Source organism: Enoplosus armatus, chromosome 17 (assembly GCF_043641665.1).
Source record: "Enoplosus armatus isolate fEnoArm2 chromosome 17, fEnoArm2.hap1, whole genome shotgun sequence".
In the NCBI taxonomy this organism is placed as follows: Eukaryota; Metazoa; Chordata; class Actinopteri; order Centrarchiformes; family Enoplosidae; genus Enoplosus; species Enoplosus armatus.
The window spans coordinates 743,461-761,144 of NC_092196.1; the positions used below are offsets into that span (position 1 = coordinate 743,461).

At 42.5% G+C, this 17,684-nt stretch overlaps 2 protein-coding genes across 2 annotated transcripts in view; both read left to right on the forward strand.

Moving 5' to 3' along the window:
- Nucleotides 1–17,435, forward strand: part of LOC139299860 (NACHT, LRR and PYD domains-containing protein 3-like) — a 137,996-nt gene extending 120,561 nt beyond the window's left edge. Inside the window, exons 9-14 of the mRNA XM_070922797.1 lie at nucleotides 4,881–5,054; nucleotides 7,337–7,510; nucleotides 7,621–7,794; nucleotides 9,223–9,269; nucleotides 10,458–10,966; nucleotides 17,262–17,435. Of these exons, the coding sequence (XP_070778898.1) occupies nucleotides 4,881–5,054; nucleotides 7,337–7,510; nucleotides 7,621–7,794; nucleotides 9,223–9,269; nucleotides 10,458–10,966; nucleotides 17,262–17,435 (1,252 nt within the window). The remainder of the gene's footprint in view (nucleotides 1–4,880; nucleotides 5,055–7,336; nucleotides 7,511–7,620; nucleotides 7,795–9,222; nucleotides 9,270–10,457; nucleotides 10,967–17,261) is intronic.
- Nucleotides 1,507–4,437, forward strand: LOC139300826 (protein NLRC3-like). Its single transcript, XM_070924023.1, has 5 exons — nucleotides 1,507–1,749; nucleotides 2,006–2,113; nucleotides 2,539–3,037; nucleotides 3,080–3,912; nucleotides 3,964–4,437. The coding sequence occupies exons 1-5, from the start codon at nucleotides 1,507–1,509 to the stop codon at nucleotides 4,435–4,437; spliced, it is 2,157 nt and encodes a 718-aa protein (XP_070780124.1).
- Nucleotides 17,436–17,684: the final 249 nt, after the last annotated feature.

Consider the following 17,684-nt stretch of genomic DNA (forward strand, 5'->3'; position numbering starts at 1 on the left):
TTCAACGGTTAACAGTGTGAATATGCTATGTGTAATGATGTGACAGCGGATCATCAGGTCAGTGACAATCTATTTCACCTCTATTTCTATTTCTATTTATTTAACATATAAGCAGGTCCAGATGGACACCCTAATGTTGAATTCCCTAAGGAGCATCTGTTTTTTTTGTGTTGATCTCAGAACATTATTAAATATTATTTCTACCTGGTGATGAAAGAAAGGATCTGGGTGGATTTGAGTGATCTCAGTAAATGTGTTATCTTGTGTTCTCGTGTAACACCCTTTTCCTAAAAACCCAGAGTTGTGAGGCTCTTTTTACAGTGCAGTTTCTTTTGTTGGGAGAATCTTATTAGACGTTGAAGTCAAACATTCTGTACAGAAATAATATAAATCCCATCCCCTACAGCAAGACAAGTCTACTTCATTCACGTAAAAGGTTGACACAGTGTATCGCAACGCGCACACTGCCTATACAACATGAAAACGTTCATGATGGTGGATTCATCATGAATACAGTCAAATGGTTTCTATCAGACACTGTTTTACTTTAACGTCTTTAATGTATGATATGGCAACATTAATTTTAGTAAACTTTGCATGTACTGTCACACCAAAAATGTCAAGAAAAAAAGAAAAAAAAAAGCTTTGTAAGAAAAACTTTGCTGGTCCCCTGACTTGTCATCTAGAGGCATTGGAATTTCAATTTGTTCCACACTTGTATGGTTTATGACCAAATACCCGCAAAATTGACATTCCCATCATCTTCAGCTGTACTTTTGCATTTAGTGAGAACTAGGCCTAGCCGTTGGTAAACGCTGGTAAATACTACCTCCGAAACATTAACCCACAACACCACTGTGCTGTTTTTTTTTTTGTGGGGCTCTTTGCTTTGTTAAAGTGGGCTGAGCTGTGTGTGTATCTTTTGAGTGTAGACAATTGAGTGGTGTAAAAACAGATTTTGACTCAACTTGGAGTGTGTGTGTAGTGACAGTGTCATGTAACTCCCGGAGGGTCCAGCCCCATGGTGTTTATTTCATTGACTGATTCATTTTTCTTGCATCTTCTTTGGCCCTCATTGGCAAATATTGCCATTGGGCACTTTTTGATCAAAGGAGGTATTAACTGGCTCCAGTTTACCCAGGGTCTTTTTGTATCTGGGTATTTGTCGCATAATGTAAGAACTTGATGATTAATTCATTTCATAATAGTAAAATAATAATAAGCAATGCTCTTAACAAAGTTAGTATATATTTTACAGGGAATAGAATAGTGGAAACAACTAAAGCAAATGCAAATACAAACAGTGAGATCATAAAACACAGGAACACATAACACATAAATAAAGCTAAAATTAGATGTAAGTATAAAATGGGAAGGTAAAAAGACCTGATTCCAGGTTTTAGCAGAGTTATCTCAATAAATCTGCGGCATGGAACTCTTGATAATCAAATAATTGAAGTTAGGTGATTGATTATCAAACGGTCCTTTCGTGAGCAGGGAGCAGTGATGGCGTCACATGTGGAGCTCCTCTCTGGGGTTCTGCAGGACTTGGGAAATGAGGAGCTCAAGCATTTCCAGTGGCTCCTAAAGCAGGCTGGCATCGTAAAAGGCTTCCCAGCTATCCCAAAGAGCCAGCTGGAGGAGGCCGACAGGCAGGACACAGTGGATCGGATGGTTCAGGCCTATGGCCTCCCTGGAGCTCTGCACGTCACGGTGGAAGTTCTGAAGAAGATCAGCAGGAATGATTTAGTGGAGCGTTTTTCCGAAAGTTGTTCTGAACCCAACAGTAAGTCCTAGAAAGATTTGAAAAATCTAGTTTCATTTCGATACATCAAATCTTTTACACTTGGATTTACATAATAGGCCATTAGCTGGCACTAAGTCAAAACAACGTAATAATTTAAATTCCTGGATTTCCAACATTATGAGCAAAAACTAAGGTCTCTCTAAACACCTTCTCTCTGGCTCTTTCTCTTTCTTTATATCTCTGCCTTGTCTCTCTCAGAGGATGCCACTTATGTTGGAGAAACCTCAGGGAAAACGGAAGCCTCCTCCGTTCAACAGTCACAGGCAGTTCTTCCTCACCCTCCCACCCCTGGCACTCAGGCTGAAGGTGAAGCGATTTCAGTTCACAGCTTACAGGGCAATGATTTCATCCACCGTTACCTCTTTAGAAACAACCGTTTATGTACAAGTGTGTGTGTGCAAGTGTACCTGCATGCACAGCCGTGTTCACGTTATAACAAAAGAAACGAGTCACTTGCACCTGTGCGTGCTGCTTTGTTTAGCATTGGATTCCTGGTGTGGGGAGGTCTGTTTGGTATAATGTTTTGGCAAATATCAAAGCAACTCAAAGCACTTAGCTAACGTTAAGGAAAAACTGTAGTTTTGGTTAGATATTGAAAAAGTTAACATGATTTCAATTGACTTGAAGCACAAAACAGGGCGTAATAGAATTTTCAGTAAACAGCCAAACCATGATCTTTCCCTAACCTTAAGTATCTTTTCACCCTGACCCCCTCCCTGAGTTCTGTGCAGTATAAGGATGCCACACTGAAGAATGTGACTTTATTCCATACAGAGTTGTTGGTGCAAAGACCAAAGCCTCCTCGACCCATCACATCATACCAGCGCATGTTCCAGTCAAACCTCCAGAACAAGTTTATGTGTATACCAGAGGGGTCATCCAAGCAGAAGGATAAGAAACATCTGGACGATATCTACACAGAGCTCTACATCATAGATGGGAATGATGTAGATGTCAACAGGCAGCACGAGGTCAGGCACATTGAGATGACATCAAGAAAACCAAAAGAAACTGAGAGATCCATTCAGCTCAACGACATTTTCAAACACCCTTCAGGAGAAAACACACCCGTAAGAACAGTCCTGACCAATGGGATTGCAGGAATCGGCAAAACATTCCTTGTTTACAAATTCATCCTGGACTGGGCAGAAGGAAGAGCCCATCAAGATGTACACCTCACATTCCCCTTCAGCTTCCGCCAGCTGAATTCACTGAAGGGGAGGAGGTTTCGTTTTGCCGAGCTCATTCACAAATGTATCAGGGAAAGCCGAGATATCAAAGAGGAGGCTCTTGATTACATCTTCCGAAAACTGCAGACTTCAGGAAACACCAATTATGAAAAGAGTAGATTTAAACTTCTATTTGTGCTCGATGGGCTGGACGAAAGCTGCCTGCAGCTCGACTTCAGTGACAAGGAAGAATGTTCTGTTGATGGGCCACTGTTGGTGAGGGAACTACTGGCATACCTCATCAAGGGGAAACTGCTCCCCTCTGCTCGCCTCTGGATAACCACACGACCGGCAGCAGCCAGTCAGATCCCCCCTGACTTTGTTGACATCATGACAGAGGTGAGAGGGTTCACTGATCCACAGAAGGAGGAGTACTTCAGGAAGAGATTCACAGATGAACAGATGGTCGACAGAATCATCTCCCACATCAAGACATCACAAAGCCTCCACATCATGTGCCACATTCCAGTTTTCTGCTGGATCACCGCGACAGTTCTGAAGCAAATGTCAGGAGAAGAAGTGAGAAAAGAAATTCCTCAAACTCTGACTGAGATGTATACAAAATTCCTTGTGTTTCAGATGAAGCAGTCAGCACTCAAGTATGACACATATAAGAACATTGAGATAGTCAAGTCACTTGCAAAGCTTGCTTTTCACCAGTTGGAGAGAGGCAATCTGATTTTCTATGAGACAGATTTGAAGAACAGTGGTATTGATCTTGGTCAAGCATCAGTGTACTCAGGGGTGTTCACACAGATCTTTAAAGAAGAAGATGGGCTGAACAAAGACAATACATTTTGCTTTGTGCATCTGAGTGTTCATGAGTTTTTGGCGGCTGTTTTTGTGGTCCTGTCACTCTTTAATGACAGAAAGGATGTGATGGCTGAACCACAAACACCTCTCCAACATCTGCAGCTGCTTTTCGAGAAAGCATCTGCAACTGAGGTCTATATGAAAGCTGTGGACAAGGCCTTGCAGAGTCCAAATGGACACCTGGACATGTTCCTTCGCTTCCTCCTGGGCCTTTCGTTTAAGTCAAATCAGGATCCCTTACAAGGCCTGCTGAAACGAACAGTAAGCAGCACGGAGACCAACCAGAAGCTAGTGAAGTACATCAAAAAGAAGATCAGGGAGAATCCCTCACCAGAGAGATGCATTAACCTCTTCCACTGTCTGAGTGAACTGAAGGACTGCTCCCTAGTGGAGGAGATCCAACATTACCTGGCAACAGGAAGCATCTCCACAGCCAATCTTTCTCCTGCTCAATGGTCAGCCCTGGTCTTTGTGCTATTATCATCCGAAAAAGAGCTGGATGTGTTTGACCTAAACAAATACTGCAAATCAGAGGAGGTCCTTATGAGAATGCTGCCATTGGTCAAAGCCTCAACAACTGCACTGTAAGAACTTGTTTTAAGTTATCTAAACACTTGCATATACAATATTTGTATAACTTCATGCATTACCATTATTTTGAGTAATCTGGAGAAGGAATGTATTTCATAAACAACTACTCACATAGTCGTACCTGACACATAGTACAGGGATCTTGCAACCTGAGGTACACTGCAACCTTTTTGGGTCCGACAGAATTTACACTCACTTAAGTGAGTTTTGAAATTAAAATATTTCAGTGCCTGCCCACATCAAGCAGCTGGCTGTGAGCCAATCATCACTCCCGCTGTGCTGAGCTTCCCCTGCTGTCTAGATGCTAAATATCAAGGCTGTATATATTCTGTATTGCTTTTTAGTGCTACCCTCTAGGTGAAACAGTATCCTCTATGATATAATGTATGTCCTTACAACAGAATAACGTTCTTATCCCACTCTGTCTAATTCGAAATCAGACTGAAGCAATGTAAGCTGTCACACCTGTCTTGTGAAGCTCTGGCTTCAGTTCTCAGCTCCCAGTCCTCCAGTCTGAGAGAGCTGGACCTGAGTTACAACAACCTGCAGGATTCAGGAGTGGAGCTGCTCTCTGCTGGACTGAAGAGCCCACACTGTAGACTGGAAAATCTATGGTCAGTATTTCCGAATCAGTATGTTTGATTTATGCTTTTATCTGCTTATAGAATGCTAAGCTTTGCTATACTTACTAAAGTATATTATCCACTCCCCTGAACTGCTTTACATAACTGTATTTCATACTTCTTACTCATACTTCTTAGACAGGGTTCTAAGACAGTTCTTAGACTGAGACAGAGTTTTTCCTGCATAGAGGTTTAAGCCAGCGCCAAGAATTAAATTAAATAAAAATGGCAATTCAAATCCTCTTCGAATGTGTTTAATAGAAATGTATCAAACACCTGTTGAACAAGCAGAACATAAACTTAAAAACAACATCCTGACTCTCATCCACAGCTGCTATATTTTACACCTGCGGCAGGCGCTGATAACCCAGCTAAACTGCATTGTTTTAACTGGGCCTGAACGCTACGCTGTGAAGCTAGCGATAATGGATCTTAGTTTTACCGTCCAGAGTCAGGCTGTCCAGATTTGGATTTGGCTTTTCAATATGAAGATTTGACTATTTGTTCCTTTTTTCATATACAGTGCATCCGGAAAGTATTCACAGCGCTTCACTTTTTCCACATTTTGTTATGTTGCAGCCTTATACCAAAATGGATTAAATTCATTTTTTTCCTCAAAATTCTACACACAACACCCCATAATGACAACGTGAAAAAAGTTTTGGAGATTTTTGCAAATTTATTAAAAATAAAAAACCTGAGAAATCACATGTACATAAGTATTCACAGCCTTTGCTCAATACTTTGTTGATGCACCTTTGGCAGCAATTACAGCCTCAAGTCTTTTTGAATATGATGCCACAAGCTTGGCACACCTATCTTTGGGCAGTTTCACCCATTCCTCTTTGCAGCACCTCTCAAGCTCCATCAGGTTGGATGGGAAGCGTCGGTGCACAGCCATTTTCAGATCTCTCCAGAGATGTTCAATCGGATTCAAGTCTGGGCTCTGGCTGGGCCACTCAAGGACATTCACAGAGTTGTCCTGAAGCCACTCCTTTGATATCTTGGCTGTGTGCTTAGGGTCGTTGTCCTGCTGAAAGATAAACCGTCGCCCCAGTCTGAGGTCAAGAGCGCTCTGGAGCAGGTTTTCATCCAGGATGTCTCTGTACTTTGCTGCATTCATCTTTCCCTCTATCCTGACTAGTCTCCCAGTTCCTGCCGCTGAAAAACATCCCCACAGCATGATGCTGCCACCACCATGCTTCACTGTAGGGATGGTATTGGCCTGGTGATGAGCGGTGCCTGGTTTCCTCCAAACGTGACGCCTGGCATTCACACCAAAGAGTTCAATCTTTGTCTCATCAGACCAGAGAATTTTGTTTCTCATGGTCTGAGAGTCCTTCAGGTGCCTTTTGGCAAACTCCAGGCGGGCTGCTATGTGCCTTTTACTAAGGAGTGGCTTCCGTCTGGCCACTCTACCATACAGGCCTGATTGGTGGATTGCTGCAGAGATGGTTGTCCTTCTGGAAGGTTCTCCTCTCTCCACAGAGGAACTCTGGAGCTCTGACAGAGTGACCATCGGGTTCTTGGTCACCTCCCTGACTAAGGCCCTTCTCCCCCGATTACTCAGTTTAGATGGCCGGCCAGCTCTAGGAAGAGTCCTGGTGGTTCCGAACTTCTTCCACTTACGGATGATGGAGGCCACTGTGCTCATTGGGACCTTCAAAGCAGCAGAAATTTTTCTGTAACCTTCCCCAGATTTGGGCCTCGAGACAATCCTGTCTCGGAGGTCTACAGACAATTCCTTTGACTTCATGCTTGGTTTGTGCTCTGACATGCACTGTCAACTGTGGGACCTTATATAGACAGGTGTGTGCCTTTCCAAATCATGTCCAATCAACTGAATTTACCACAGGTGGACTCCAATTAAGCTGCAGAAACATCTCAAGGATGATCAGTGGAAACAGGATGCACCTGAGCTCAATTTTGAGCTTCATGGCAAAGGCTGTGAATACTTATGTACATGTGATTTCTTAGTTTTTTATTTTTAATAAATTTGCAAAAATTTCAAAAAAACTTTTTTCACATTGTCATTATGGGGTGTTGTGTGTAGAATTTTGAGGAAAAAAATTAATTTAATCCATTTTGGAATAAGGGTGTAACATAACAAAATGTGGAAAAAGTGAAGCGCCGTGAATACTTTCCGGATGCACTGTATTACACCTGTCTCGGTATATCAACATTGCGAAAATGTCTCAACCCAACCCAAATGTCATAAGGTTAAAGCAAACCAATCTTAAACAATAGAATTTTCATCCCTAAATCTTCTTCAGGCTCAGTTTGTGTAACCTGTCGAAGAGTGGCTGTGTATATCTGGCCTCAGTTCTCAGCTCCAAGTCCTCCAGTCTGAGAAAACTCGACCTGAGTGACAACTGCCTGCAGAGTTCAGGAGTGAAGCTGCTGTCTGCTGGACTTGAAAGTCCTTACTGTAGACTGGAAACACTTAGGTCAGTAATCCTGAACCTTTGCTATGCATAGAGTTAATCTAACCTTAATTTCAGCATGCCAGCATGGACATGGTAAAGTCCATGGAGGATTTAACATGTACTCTCAACAGGTTGTCAGGCTGCCTGATCACAGAGGAAGGCTGTGCTTCTTTGGCTTCAGCTCTAAGCCTCAACCCCACCCATCTGAGAGAGCTGGACCTGAGCTACAATCATCCAGGAGATTTAGGGCAGAAGCTGCTCTCTGCTGGACTTGAGGATCCACAGTGGAGACTGGACACTCTCAGGTATTAACAATTCATTAGCTGATTGCCTCTTATGCAGGGCTTTCTGGTAGTATAACCAGCTGCTCAGTAGTTTCCAGTAGAAGCTATAATTGTGTACAGCTCAGATAAGATAAGATAAGAAAGAACTTAATTCATCCCGAGGGAAATTTGGCAGCAGTTACAGTGCAAAAAAACTACCACGGACTGGTAGAACATCCTCAGCATGGTACTGCAGTAGAGTCTGCTCTGGCCCTTCTTTTACACAGCCCAGTCCAGCTTGTTGTCCAGGTGTATTCCCAGGTACTTGTAGTCCTGCACAGTGTCCACATCCTGGACATCATGGAAATGGGTGTAGGGGGTGTTTTCCGCCTGCTGAAGTCCACCACCAACTCCTTTGTCTTACCAGTGTTAAGCTGCAGGTAGTTCAGTCTTCGTTTGAGCAGTCTAACATACTGCCGACCAGTCAGATAGTCCACAATGCTAGCGTCCATCTTGTTAGCCTCCTGTTTCCCTGTTTCCCTGTTTCCTTTCCTGTGACAGAAGACAGATGCGGCTAGTATCTGCCTTTCCTCACACAGCATTTCGCTCTTGCTCTACATCCCCTGTACTACAACGAGTTGACGATTTCATTTCATGTTTTTTATTTTGAAAAAAAAAATGTGTGACCGGTGTGTCCTATCTAAGTTGTCCAAACCACATAAATGTATCTACCTGTTCTGACAATTAGTTAGATATTAGCCATAATCAAAGTGTGTCTTTATGAAGCCGCTTCCCGGACACATGGTAACAGACTGGCATTTTTGGTCCCTCCATGGGCAGGTCCCAGTGCACCGGAAAAACTGGATTGACCTTAAAAAAACGAATACCGGGGCATGCAAGAAGACTTGCACCCAAATGCATAAGAGGGGCGTGGGAAACCCCACAGGTCGCTTGCGTGCCACCACCAACCAAGACAACCAACAAAACACTATTTTTCACAATTGGCATAGGTAGAATTAGCAGCCGTCACCCTCCTCCTCTCATGCTAGGAACTGACGGATACATTTTACAATTTTGAATGTCTGTTTGTTAGTATCTTAGTTTTTGATGTGCCGTGTTGTTAAAATTATTCAACAGAAGAAAAGACACAGCAACACTTTCCGCTGACGGATCAATGTCCCTGCAAGTTAAGTTTTATGTATAATTTAGGTTCTGCAAGTCCTAAATTCAAGTCAATTTTGTCATTCACCCCTGTTTACCAGTGTCCATGCGGACTGTCTACATACAGCCCAAAACACAGACTATAGGCACGGACTGTAGACATCGACAAACATATCCGTGTATGCAGGCAGTCAGTGTAGTATTAACAGAACCGCATGTGGGTCCACCATCTGTCCGTGTCAGTTTTTGAGTATGTCGGGTCCATAAGGATAATCATGCTGACTAGGTTTTTGTCTTTTTCTGCCTCAGTGTTGATCATTGTGGAGCGTTCAGGATCTTGCCTGGGCCAAATAAATGTAAGTACCTTTCTCCCCTTAACCCCCTTACCACTCTCACTCTACCCTTTCCCCGATAAAAGTCCGTTTCTGCTGTTTCTGATCAAACTTCCAGAACTAAACACAATGCCCTTTTGTCGAATGGTCAATATGGGGGTCACAGGAATATTTGTTCCACCTGTTGTCCATGTGGGGTGCCATCTCACCCTTGACGTCCTCACTACTGGTTGAATTATACTGTAGTTTGAACAATCTAGAGCTTGAAGAGCTCTTTTCCTTGGGAAACCTTTTTTTCTACACAAGTAGATCTATTCGTGTTGATCATAGAATACTTTTAATGCCTTTGGCTTGTTATTTGCTTTTAAAACATTACCATATACACGTTTTTCCAAGGCATTAAAAAATCAACAACATTGAACATCCAAAAGGTTCATTGCTTGTTCATTCTGAATGGCTAACTTCAAATCTGGCATGTATCATCATTTAGAGGCAAGTGATTAGAAACAAGAGTCAGTCATAAAGGTCAACAGTCTACGGCCATAGTGGCTCTATGAGACTGTATTTAGGCACAGCTAAATGCTAATATCTAACTAGCACGCTAACATGCTCATAATGATAGTGCTATCATGCTGATGTTCAGCAGATATAATGTTTACCATGTCTGCCATGTTTTTAATGTGTTAGTGATAATTAGCAATTTTTGCATGCTAACTTAGATGGTAAACCTGGTAAATATTTACTGGTAAATAGCATGTTAACATCATCATTGTAAGCATGTTAGCATGCTGACAGTAGCACTGAGTTCAAAGCATCACTGAGTCTATGTTCAGGTTTGCAGAGCTACCAACATGGCTGTAGACTCTTATGCTTGTTAAAAATGGGAAACCACCACCCCTTACCTGCACTGTCCCCGATTTCCATGCAACTTTAAAGAGGCATGTCGGTTTTGACAGCCTGAAAAAGAGCCTTCAGCATCAGGTGAATCTTATCCATCCCTTGCCCCTTGTCACAGACAAGTTTTTGACTATATATTTGTGAACTCCAGACTCCCATAGTCCTCTAACCATGCCTCCTTCACAGAAATCAAACGTTCAAGATTAAAGGGTAAATATGATCCCGAAAAACTCCTCTGCAACTAAAATAACTAGCCTCTGTGAATAAAGTTGCACTGAAATTTCAAAGTGTGTGTCTCTCTCTTTCTCCTGGCAGATGCCTGTGAACTTACACTAGACCCAAACACGGCAAACAAGAAGTTCCTCCTGTCTCAGGATGGCAGGCAGGTGACAGTGGTAAGAAAGGTGCAGCCATATCCTGATCACCCAGAGAGGTTCGAATACAGGCACCAGGTTCTATGTACAAATGGTCTGACTGGGCGCTGTTACTGGGAGTTGGAGTGGAAAGGACCAGCTTTTGTGGGTGTGACATACAGAGGACTCCGCAGGACAGGTCGAGAGGATGACTCTCTGCTAGGGTGGAATGACAAGTCCTGGTGCTTAGACTGCAACAACAACACTGCTTGGCACAACGGAAAGGGCACAGTCACATCCACAACGTCCTACCACTGTTCCAACAGAATAGCAATGTATCTGGACTGGCCTGCTGGCACTCTTTCCTTCTACAGAGTCTCCTTTTATGCGCTGATCCACCTCCACACCTTCCACTGCACGTTCACCGAACCCCTCTATCCTGCGTTGAGGGTTCTTGGCACTTATTCATTTGTTCGTTATTGTGCACGTGTTAGTGACTGTATTCATGTAATATTTTATGATGCAAACTACCGGAAAATATAGTGACATATTCTTGACTTGTATATTTATATATATATTTTTTGCGATGCATTTGTGGATGCAGCAGATCGATACTTTGCAGCCTCTGCAGCCCGTTTGCGACTTCCGGCTGAGGCGATCTACTGGACCGATTCATAAAACCTTTTGGTAACTATTCCACGAAAATTTGTGAAAATAGGGCCCCCCTTTTAGCACAGGCTTTCGTACAGTAGCTCATGGCTTCCTGATAAAAGAGACTTCAGCAGTGGGCAAAAATGTACTTAAAGTAGCAAAATGAAAAGTACTCAGCGCATAACGATGTCCCCTGTGTCTGCTATATATTAATATCATTAGATCGTTCTTACAGATGCATTCGTCTGTAAGCAGCATTTTATTGTCGTGGTAGGTTGAGGTGGTTGCTTCTTTGTTTTATCCAAACCCCGTAATTATTCAGTTGACTGTGACGATTGAAGACAAGGAAAAGCAGCAAATCCTTACGTTTAAGAAGCTGGAAAAGTTTGAATTTTTTGCATGAATAATGAATAAAGCGATGAATTAGTTGTTGAATAATTTTCTTTTGATGGACTAATTGATTAATCAACTAATCGTTTCTATGTAAATTCTTAATTTGGAAAGTAACTAGGAACTGTAGCTGTCAAATAAATGTGGTGCAGTAAATATAATGTAGGGGAGTCGAAGTATAAAGTGGCATGAAATGGAAATACTCTCGTAAAGTACCTCTAATTTGTTCTTAATTAAAAATACTTGACTGGATATATCTGATACAGCCTTGCAGTGGTTTTCATGAGTGCCCCAAGGTTCATTTCTCGGACCAATCTTATTTCCCCTCGGTCACATCATACACAGACGCGGTCTTGCATTTCATTTTTACGTGGACGATACTCAGATATATCTCTCTGTGAAGCCCAGTACAACCTTCTGATCTGTTCCCTGTCTGGTTAAATGTCAGCAAATGTGAAAGATTGGATATCCGCCACAATTTCTTCAGTTAAATGCTGAAAAGACAGAGGTTGTCACCATGGGCCCAGGGAACCTGCATGCTCGGATCAAGCCGTATCTTGGTGGCATTGCTAACGTCATCAAGCCTTTGGAGATTCTGGCCGATTCTGGCGGAAATGTGCATATCATACCAGTGAGCTCATCCAGTCCTGAATTTATCATCTGAAAAATATGTCCAATATTCAAACTGTTTTTAGTTCTAAAGATACAGAAGTTGTGTCTTCGTTTCCTCGCAGCTGGACTCCTGCAGTGGTCTTTTAACAGGTGTAAACAAGAAATTACTTAACAGGCTCCAATTAGGACAAAATTGAGCTGCTAGACTTCTTGTTCCCACGTCTAAATTTAAGACTAGAGGGAACAGGGCCTTTGCTGTTAGGGCACCATGACTGATGATGATTATGATGATTTATTTTCTTTACTGTTTGTTTGGCAAAAGAATCAATGTAAAAGTGGTTTTGAGAAGTGCTATACAAATAGACTTTATTGTTATGATGTGTTATTATGGTACTTCAACCCTGTCTATTTCGCATTTATGAGCTCTATATATGGTTTATAACACATTATACTGCAGTTGTAAGAAGATCCAAGGACACTTGAAAGAGCTTATTCATGTACAATATTTAGTTCAACAATTATGTCTTCCCCCATGAAGACATTTTATATTGTGACAACTTTTTGTTTTTTTACTGTATTGCCATTAATTATCTGTTTATACCAATAAACACTTGCATCAGCTTACAACTACATTTAAAGTTCATCAAGAGGCGAGAGTTTAGACTGTTGAAGATGTGGTCTTTGGCTGACGGAAATTTATACAATTGCCCCATCTAGTGGCAAGACAAAAGAGGTGCAGGTTTCAGGTCAAAGTCTGCACAAAATCAGGTCCGATATGCACGCAACTTCTAAAAATGAGCTTTGTATAAAATAAGGACGGCAATACTGTCTACCCACAATGCCCTCCTTCCAGCCAATAGCGGGCCCCCCTTAGGTCATCGGTCATCACAGCGTCATACACACCTTATCATGATCGAGACTGTTCATGGCTTCCTGTTTGGTTGTATTTCATGATGGTATAGTGTTGCTTCCGGTGGCCATGGTCAAGGCCAGCACCTTTACATGGTAGCTCGCTGCCGTCAGTGTGTGTGTGTGTGTGTGTGTGTGTGTGTGTGTGTGTGTGTGTGTGTGTGCGCGCGTGCGAGAGTCAAACACTTAAGTGCTTTGCATAAAAGCACTATATAAAAGCAGCCATTTACCATTTCATTGCGCATTTTAATTATTGATATAGATGTGCTGAATCCATCATCAATTAGATCATTTAATCTTTTTTCAGGTTTATGAAAGCTGCATCATGACTCGGACAGCGTGTGGCCCCCGCCTCTCTTTATGTAACGTTGCCATCTGCTGGTGACTTCTAACTGGCATGGGAGGCCTCTTGAAACGCTTTAAAATCCAGTCATTTGTCATAAATTGAGACATTCACGCATGCCACTACACAGTAAGAATACGCGCTCTGTCGAACAGTCTAGACACAAAGTCGACTTAGTAGAGTGTTCCGGAGCTTTCGACCAACCAGGCGAACCACATCTGCTGATGAAGATCACGTGCTAAAGCTCCAGAACAGCTACTAAATTGACCTTGTGGTCCGTTCACAGTTTTTCCTCAACAGTTTTATTGTAAATAACAAGTTCTGTAATAGTAGTTGTGGTACTGGCAGTAATAGTACAAGTACTTGTACCAGCAGTAACAGTAACAGTAGTAGTATTAATTTCATATTGTAATGCCATTAAAGGGACGCTCCCTGATGACGTCATCAGGGTTGTCTCGGGCTCGCGTGGGGTTTGAAAGACGTGGGAAGCGGGGGGCCCTCTAACTGAAAGACGCTCAACAGCCGCGTCCAGTTGCATGGTGGGAAATGTGGGGTCCAAGTGTTTTGGGATCTCGACCCACACCAGGGACTGAAAACCCGGATAGCCCGGCCTCTCTTTTAATCTGTCTCCCTTTGAGTCCCTCAACTTTATGGAATTACTAAATCACTGGCACCCCTTTGAGGTGACCACTGATTCCTACACAGTACTCTATGAGCTATTTAAGAAATAAAGTGGGTATTTTTGTGTGAAATGGTCATTTCAAAGTAAAGCATTTTAGCACTACATAACACCTTTTAGCGTCTCCAGTTCCAAAACACATGTGTTTGTGGAGCTATACGGGGACGAGTTGATTTTTATATCCATACTGGCCTCATGCTCCACAGCACAAATAGAATAATGCCTGATTATTGTTATTATTATTATTATTTTTACCTGACGTCATTCAAGGTATTAGGTGATTCTGACAGGTAGCGTTCGCATCATGTCTTGTGGCTGCAGTGCCGCTATTAACCACCAGATGGGACTTGGGAGCCGGTTTGGGAGCTCCAGTTCTGTGGTGATCCAACCCTGTAACATCACAAGCATAATCCACATGTAAGGGGAACACTGTGGGATACCACTGCCGTCACCACTAGCGACTCCCACCACCACCACTACTGCAAAATGGCTCTTCATGCCTGCCCGCCACGTCTTGGCTGATTATTTTTGCCCGAGTGCTGCACACCACAAGCAAGCAACATCATCTTAGAGGCACACTGATGTGCAGAAGCGAATGTGTGTGGGAAGGCGCTGCTCTGAGGTAATAAAGCCAGCGAGAATGCTGAACACTAAATAACTGCTGGAAGTGTTGAACGCTCACAGACTCAGGATCAGCATGGGAGTTTAACACCATAAAAGAAATTAACGCTGTAATATAATGCCTCTTTAGACAGTGTGTAAATGCATGAATTTCACTCGGTTTAGGGAGTGCAATGTGATAACTGATGTATATTTGACTCGAGAGGAAGGTAGGCTGGTTTATTTCCATCACGCTCCTCAGTGGAAAAAACCGAAATGACTCTAATCTGACATAAAAGACAGTTAAAGCTCAGTCTGCAGGTGATGCAGTGTGTGTGGCACCTGCTAAACACTGCTCTGTCAGTGCAGCTACTGGCTGGATTATGTAATAACCTCCTCAGGACATCTGACAATCAAACAATGAAAGGTACAAAATAAAAATGCAAAATTGCAAGTACGCTCTCTTAAGAGATGCCTCCTTTGTTTCTTCAATAATATCAATTACTGTATGCAATTCAAATAAATTAGGAAATTGTTAACTATTACTATTTTATGGTGTTATAATATGTATTTTGTTGCATTTAGAAAACACAATATTGTTTCTTTGCCAATTCATCTGGAAATAGTTGCAATAATTGTTCGTTCACAACGTTACAATTTCACAATTCACAAAACTTTTCACTTTTATTTGTATTTCGCATTTTCTTTTCACAGGTTATGTTAACAAATAATGAAAAGAAAATGTGTGTTTATGTTCTGTGCCTCGTTTTATAGTTAGACCTTCACTTTTTATTTCACTTTACAATGTTGAAATTAAATTAACCAACCTTTGATGCTTTCGTTGATTTATTTTAACATTGTTTTTATTATTATTTTTTTTTTAAACCGGGCTATGTCATTACACACACACACACACACACACACACATTTTTGTGTATACGTATGTAATATACTTTTTAACACATTAATACACACAAGCAGATAAAGCACATATAACACACAGCGCACACATACAAATGCATAAATACTACATATAAAGTACAAATGAGTGAAAATGTGGCACACAAGTTCAAGCAATTTAAGAATAAATTATAAGAATAACAAAACTATCAAATATTAGATTGAAATATTTCGATTGTAAATGTTTTGTTTTCCTGCAAATGCATCTATCCACAGTAACGTTAGATGAGGTGGCAGCAGATCGGCGTAGGGACGTTTCCGGGCAGCAGAGGGCGCAGTGGTGCAGAGCTCCAGCCTGTCGAGGCACCCTCCTTGAGTTTGTCTCAACTGACAAAGGAGAAGAAGCTTCAAAGCCATGCTTAATGTCTGCAAAAATGCAACTAAAGCATCAGAAGTAAAAGTTCATTTCCTGATTCTCCCATTTGCATTGTGACATGGTCTAAATGTCCAATATGAGACATTTTAACTACTGTCTTAACCGCTAGGTCAATGCAAAATAACTCCAAACTAGAGGACTCTTCCGCTCGCACTTTAAACACTTTAAACGGGTTAAACTGTCTTGAAGTGTCCATTGTTTCCCTGTTAATTGTACGGGAGTCGCAGTTGACGTTGAGGCACTTGGGGAGTTGGAGGGTAACGTTCCGATACACGAAAGAAAAGAAAAAAAAGGTCTGGAAGGTGCATAAAACCTGAGCCACGACTACAGAAGAACTGGGAAGGGAAACAAAGTTGGACATTTTGAAAACTGTGAGAGGGTCTCAAAAGGGTGAACGCACCCATCTTGAAGTTTCTACGTGGACGCATATCTAGAATAATAATAAGTAAAGAAGTAAATATGAGAACTGAAAGTGAGTAGATGCTTTCCAGCAAAGTTCAAGCTTTAAGATCCACACCAAAGTCATCTTCAGTGTCTCTCTCTCTCTCTCTCTCTCTCTCACACACACACACACACACACACACACACACACACACCATAATCATTCTCACTCAATAGAAAATATGTGACCCAACAGTGGGATCGATGTTAATGATCGTCAAAACATCATCTGCACCATCAGCTCACCACAACACACACACACACACACACCACTTACTGGGTGTGTGTGAGCGAGAGGTGCCATGAATATTGACATGTGTAATGGGGTGTATTATTTGAAGTGAGTCTCTGTAATCCACACACACACACACACACACACACACACACACACACACACACACACACACACACTTGCAGAGAGACACAGTGGAATTGTGGAGGGACTTGACTTGAACCTTGACCCTGCAGCTGTAAGCAGGGAATTATGGGGGATTTGCTGTGAGAAGGGAACTGAGGAGGCCGTTTGTCTGGTCACTCCTGTCCTCCGTCGCCATCTTCCTTTGATCCACTGCGAGGCGACAAAGTTTCGCTTTGTAATCTTTAGCTGGGGAAAGCGGGGAAACCAGTTGTAGCCTTGACATTTCAAGTGTTCTCAACTCTTTCTTTTTTGCGCTGATGGGTCGCATCCGGGCCGGACCCGGCAGCATGTGGACCGTGCAACGACGCAATGAAGTGAAGGATGACGCCATCATGGGTTGCGAAATAAGTGAAAGTTTACGCAACGCTAGTGGCAAACCACCGCCAGCGCTTTGCATTGTGGGACACGGTGTGCGAGGTGGACTGGTTCCGATGCATGCAGTACGGCATCCGGGCGTTTTTGACGCACTGGATATTTCGCTTGCTGGGCCTGGCTGACGCGCTCAATTCTCGCGGTGGATCCTCCGGCGGTGACTTCTACCTTCGCCTTCAGCGCGGTTAACCCCAAATTCAGACGACCACCGTGTGGCCATTTGGAACAGCTATAAATGACGTTAGCCCCCCGACATGCTCGGGCAACACATGGCAGGAGCTAGTTCTTTTCAAGCATACTTCCACCTTTGCCTTTGACAGAACAAAATACCCTATGCTGACATTTGCCTTGTGAGGACACTCTCCAAAACCCCCACAGATTTCACTGATTGGCTATTTACCGATCTGGAACAAGCTCGTCATACTCGACGCCTTCAGA

What these genes read in the sequence shown, in the direction of transcription:
- LOC139300826 (XM_070924023.1), top strand. Translation starts at nt 1,507, where the DNA reads ATGGCGTCACATGTGGAGCTCCTCTCTGGGGTTCTGCAGGACTTGGGA. An exon ending in AGATCAGCAGGAATGATTTA is followed by an intron (nt 1,750 to 2,005) that starts GTGGAGCGTTTT and finishes TGTCTCTCTCAG; the next exon opens with AGGATGCCACTTATGTTGGA. An exon ending in TCTTTAATGACAGAAAGGAT is followed by an intron (nt 3,913 to 3,963) that starts GTGATGGCTGAA and finishes CTGCTTTTCGAG; the next exon opens with AAAGCATCTGCAACTGAGGT.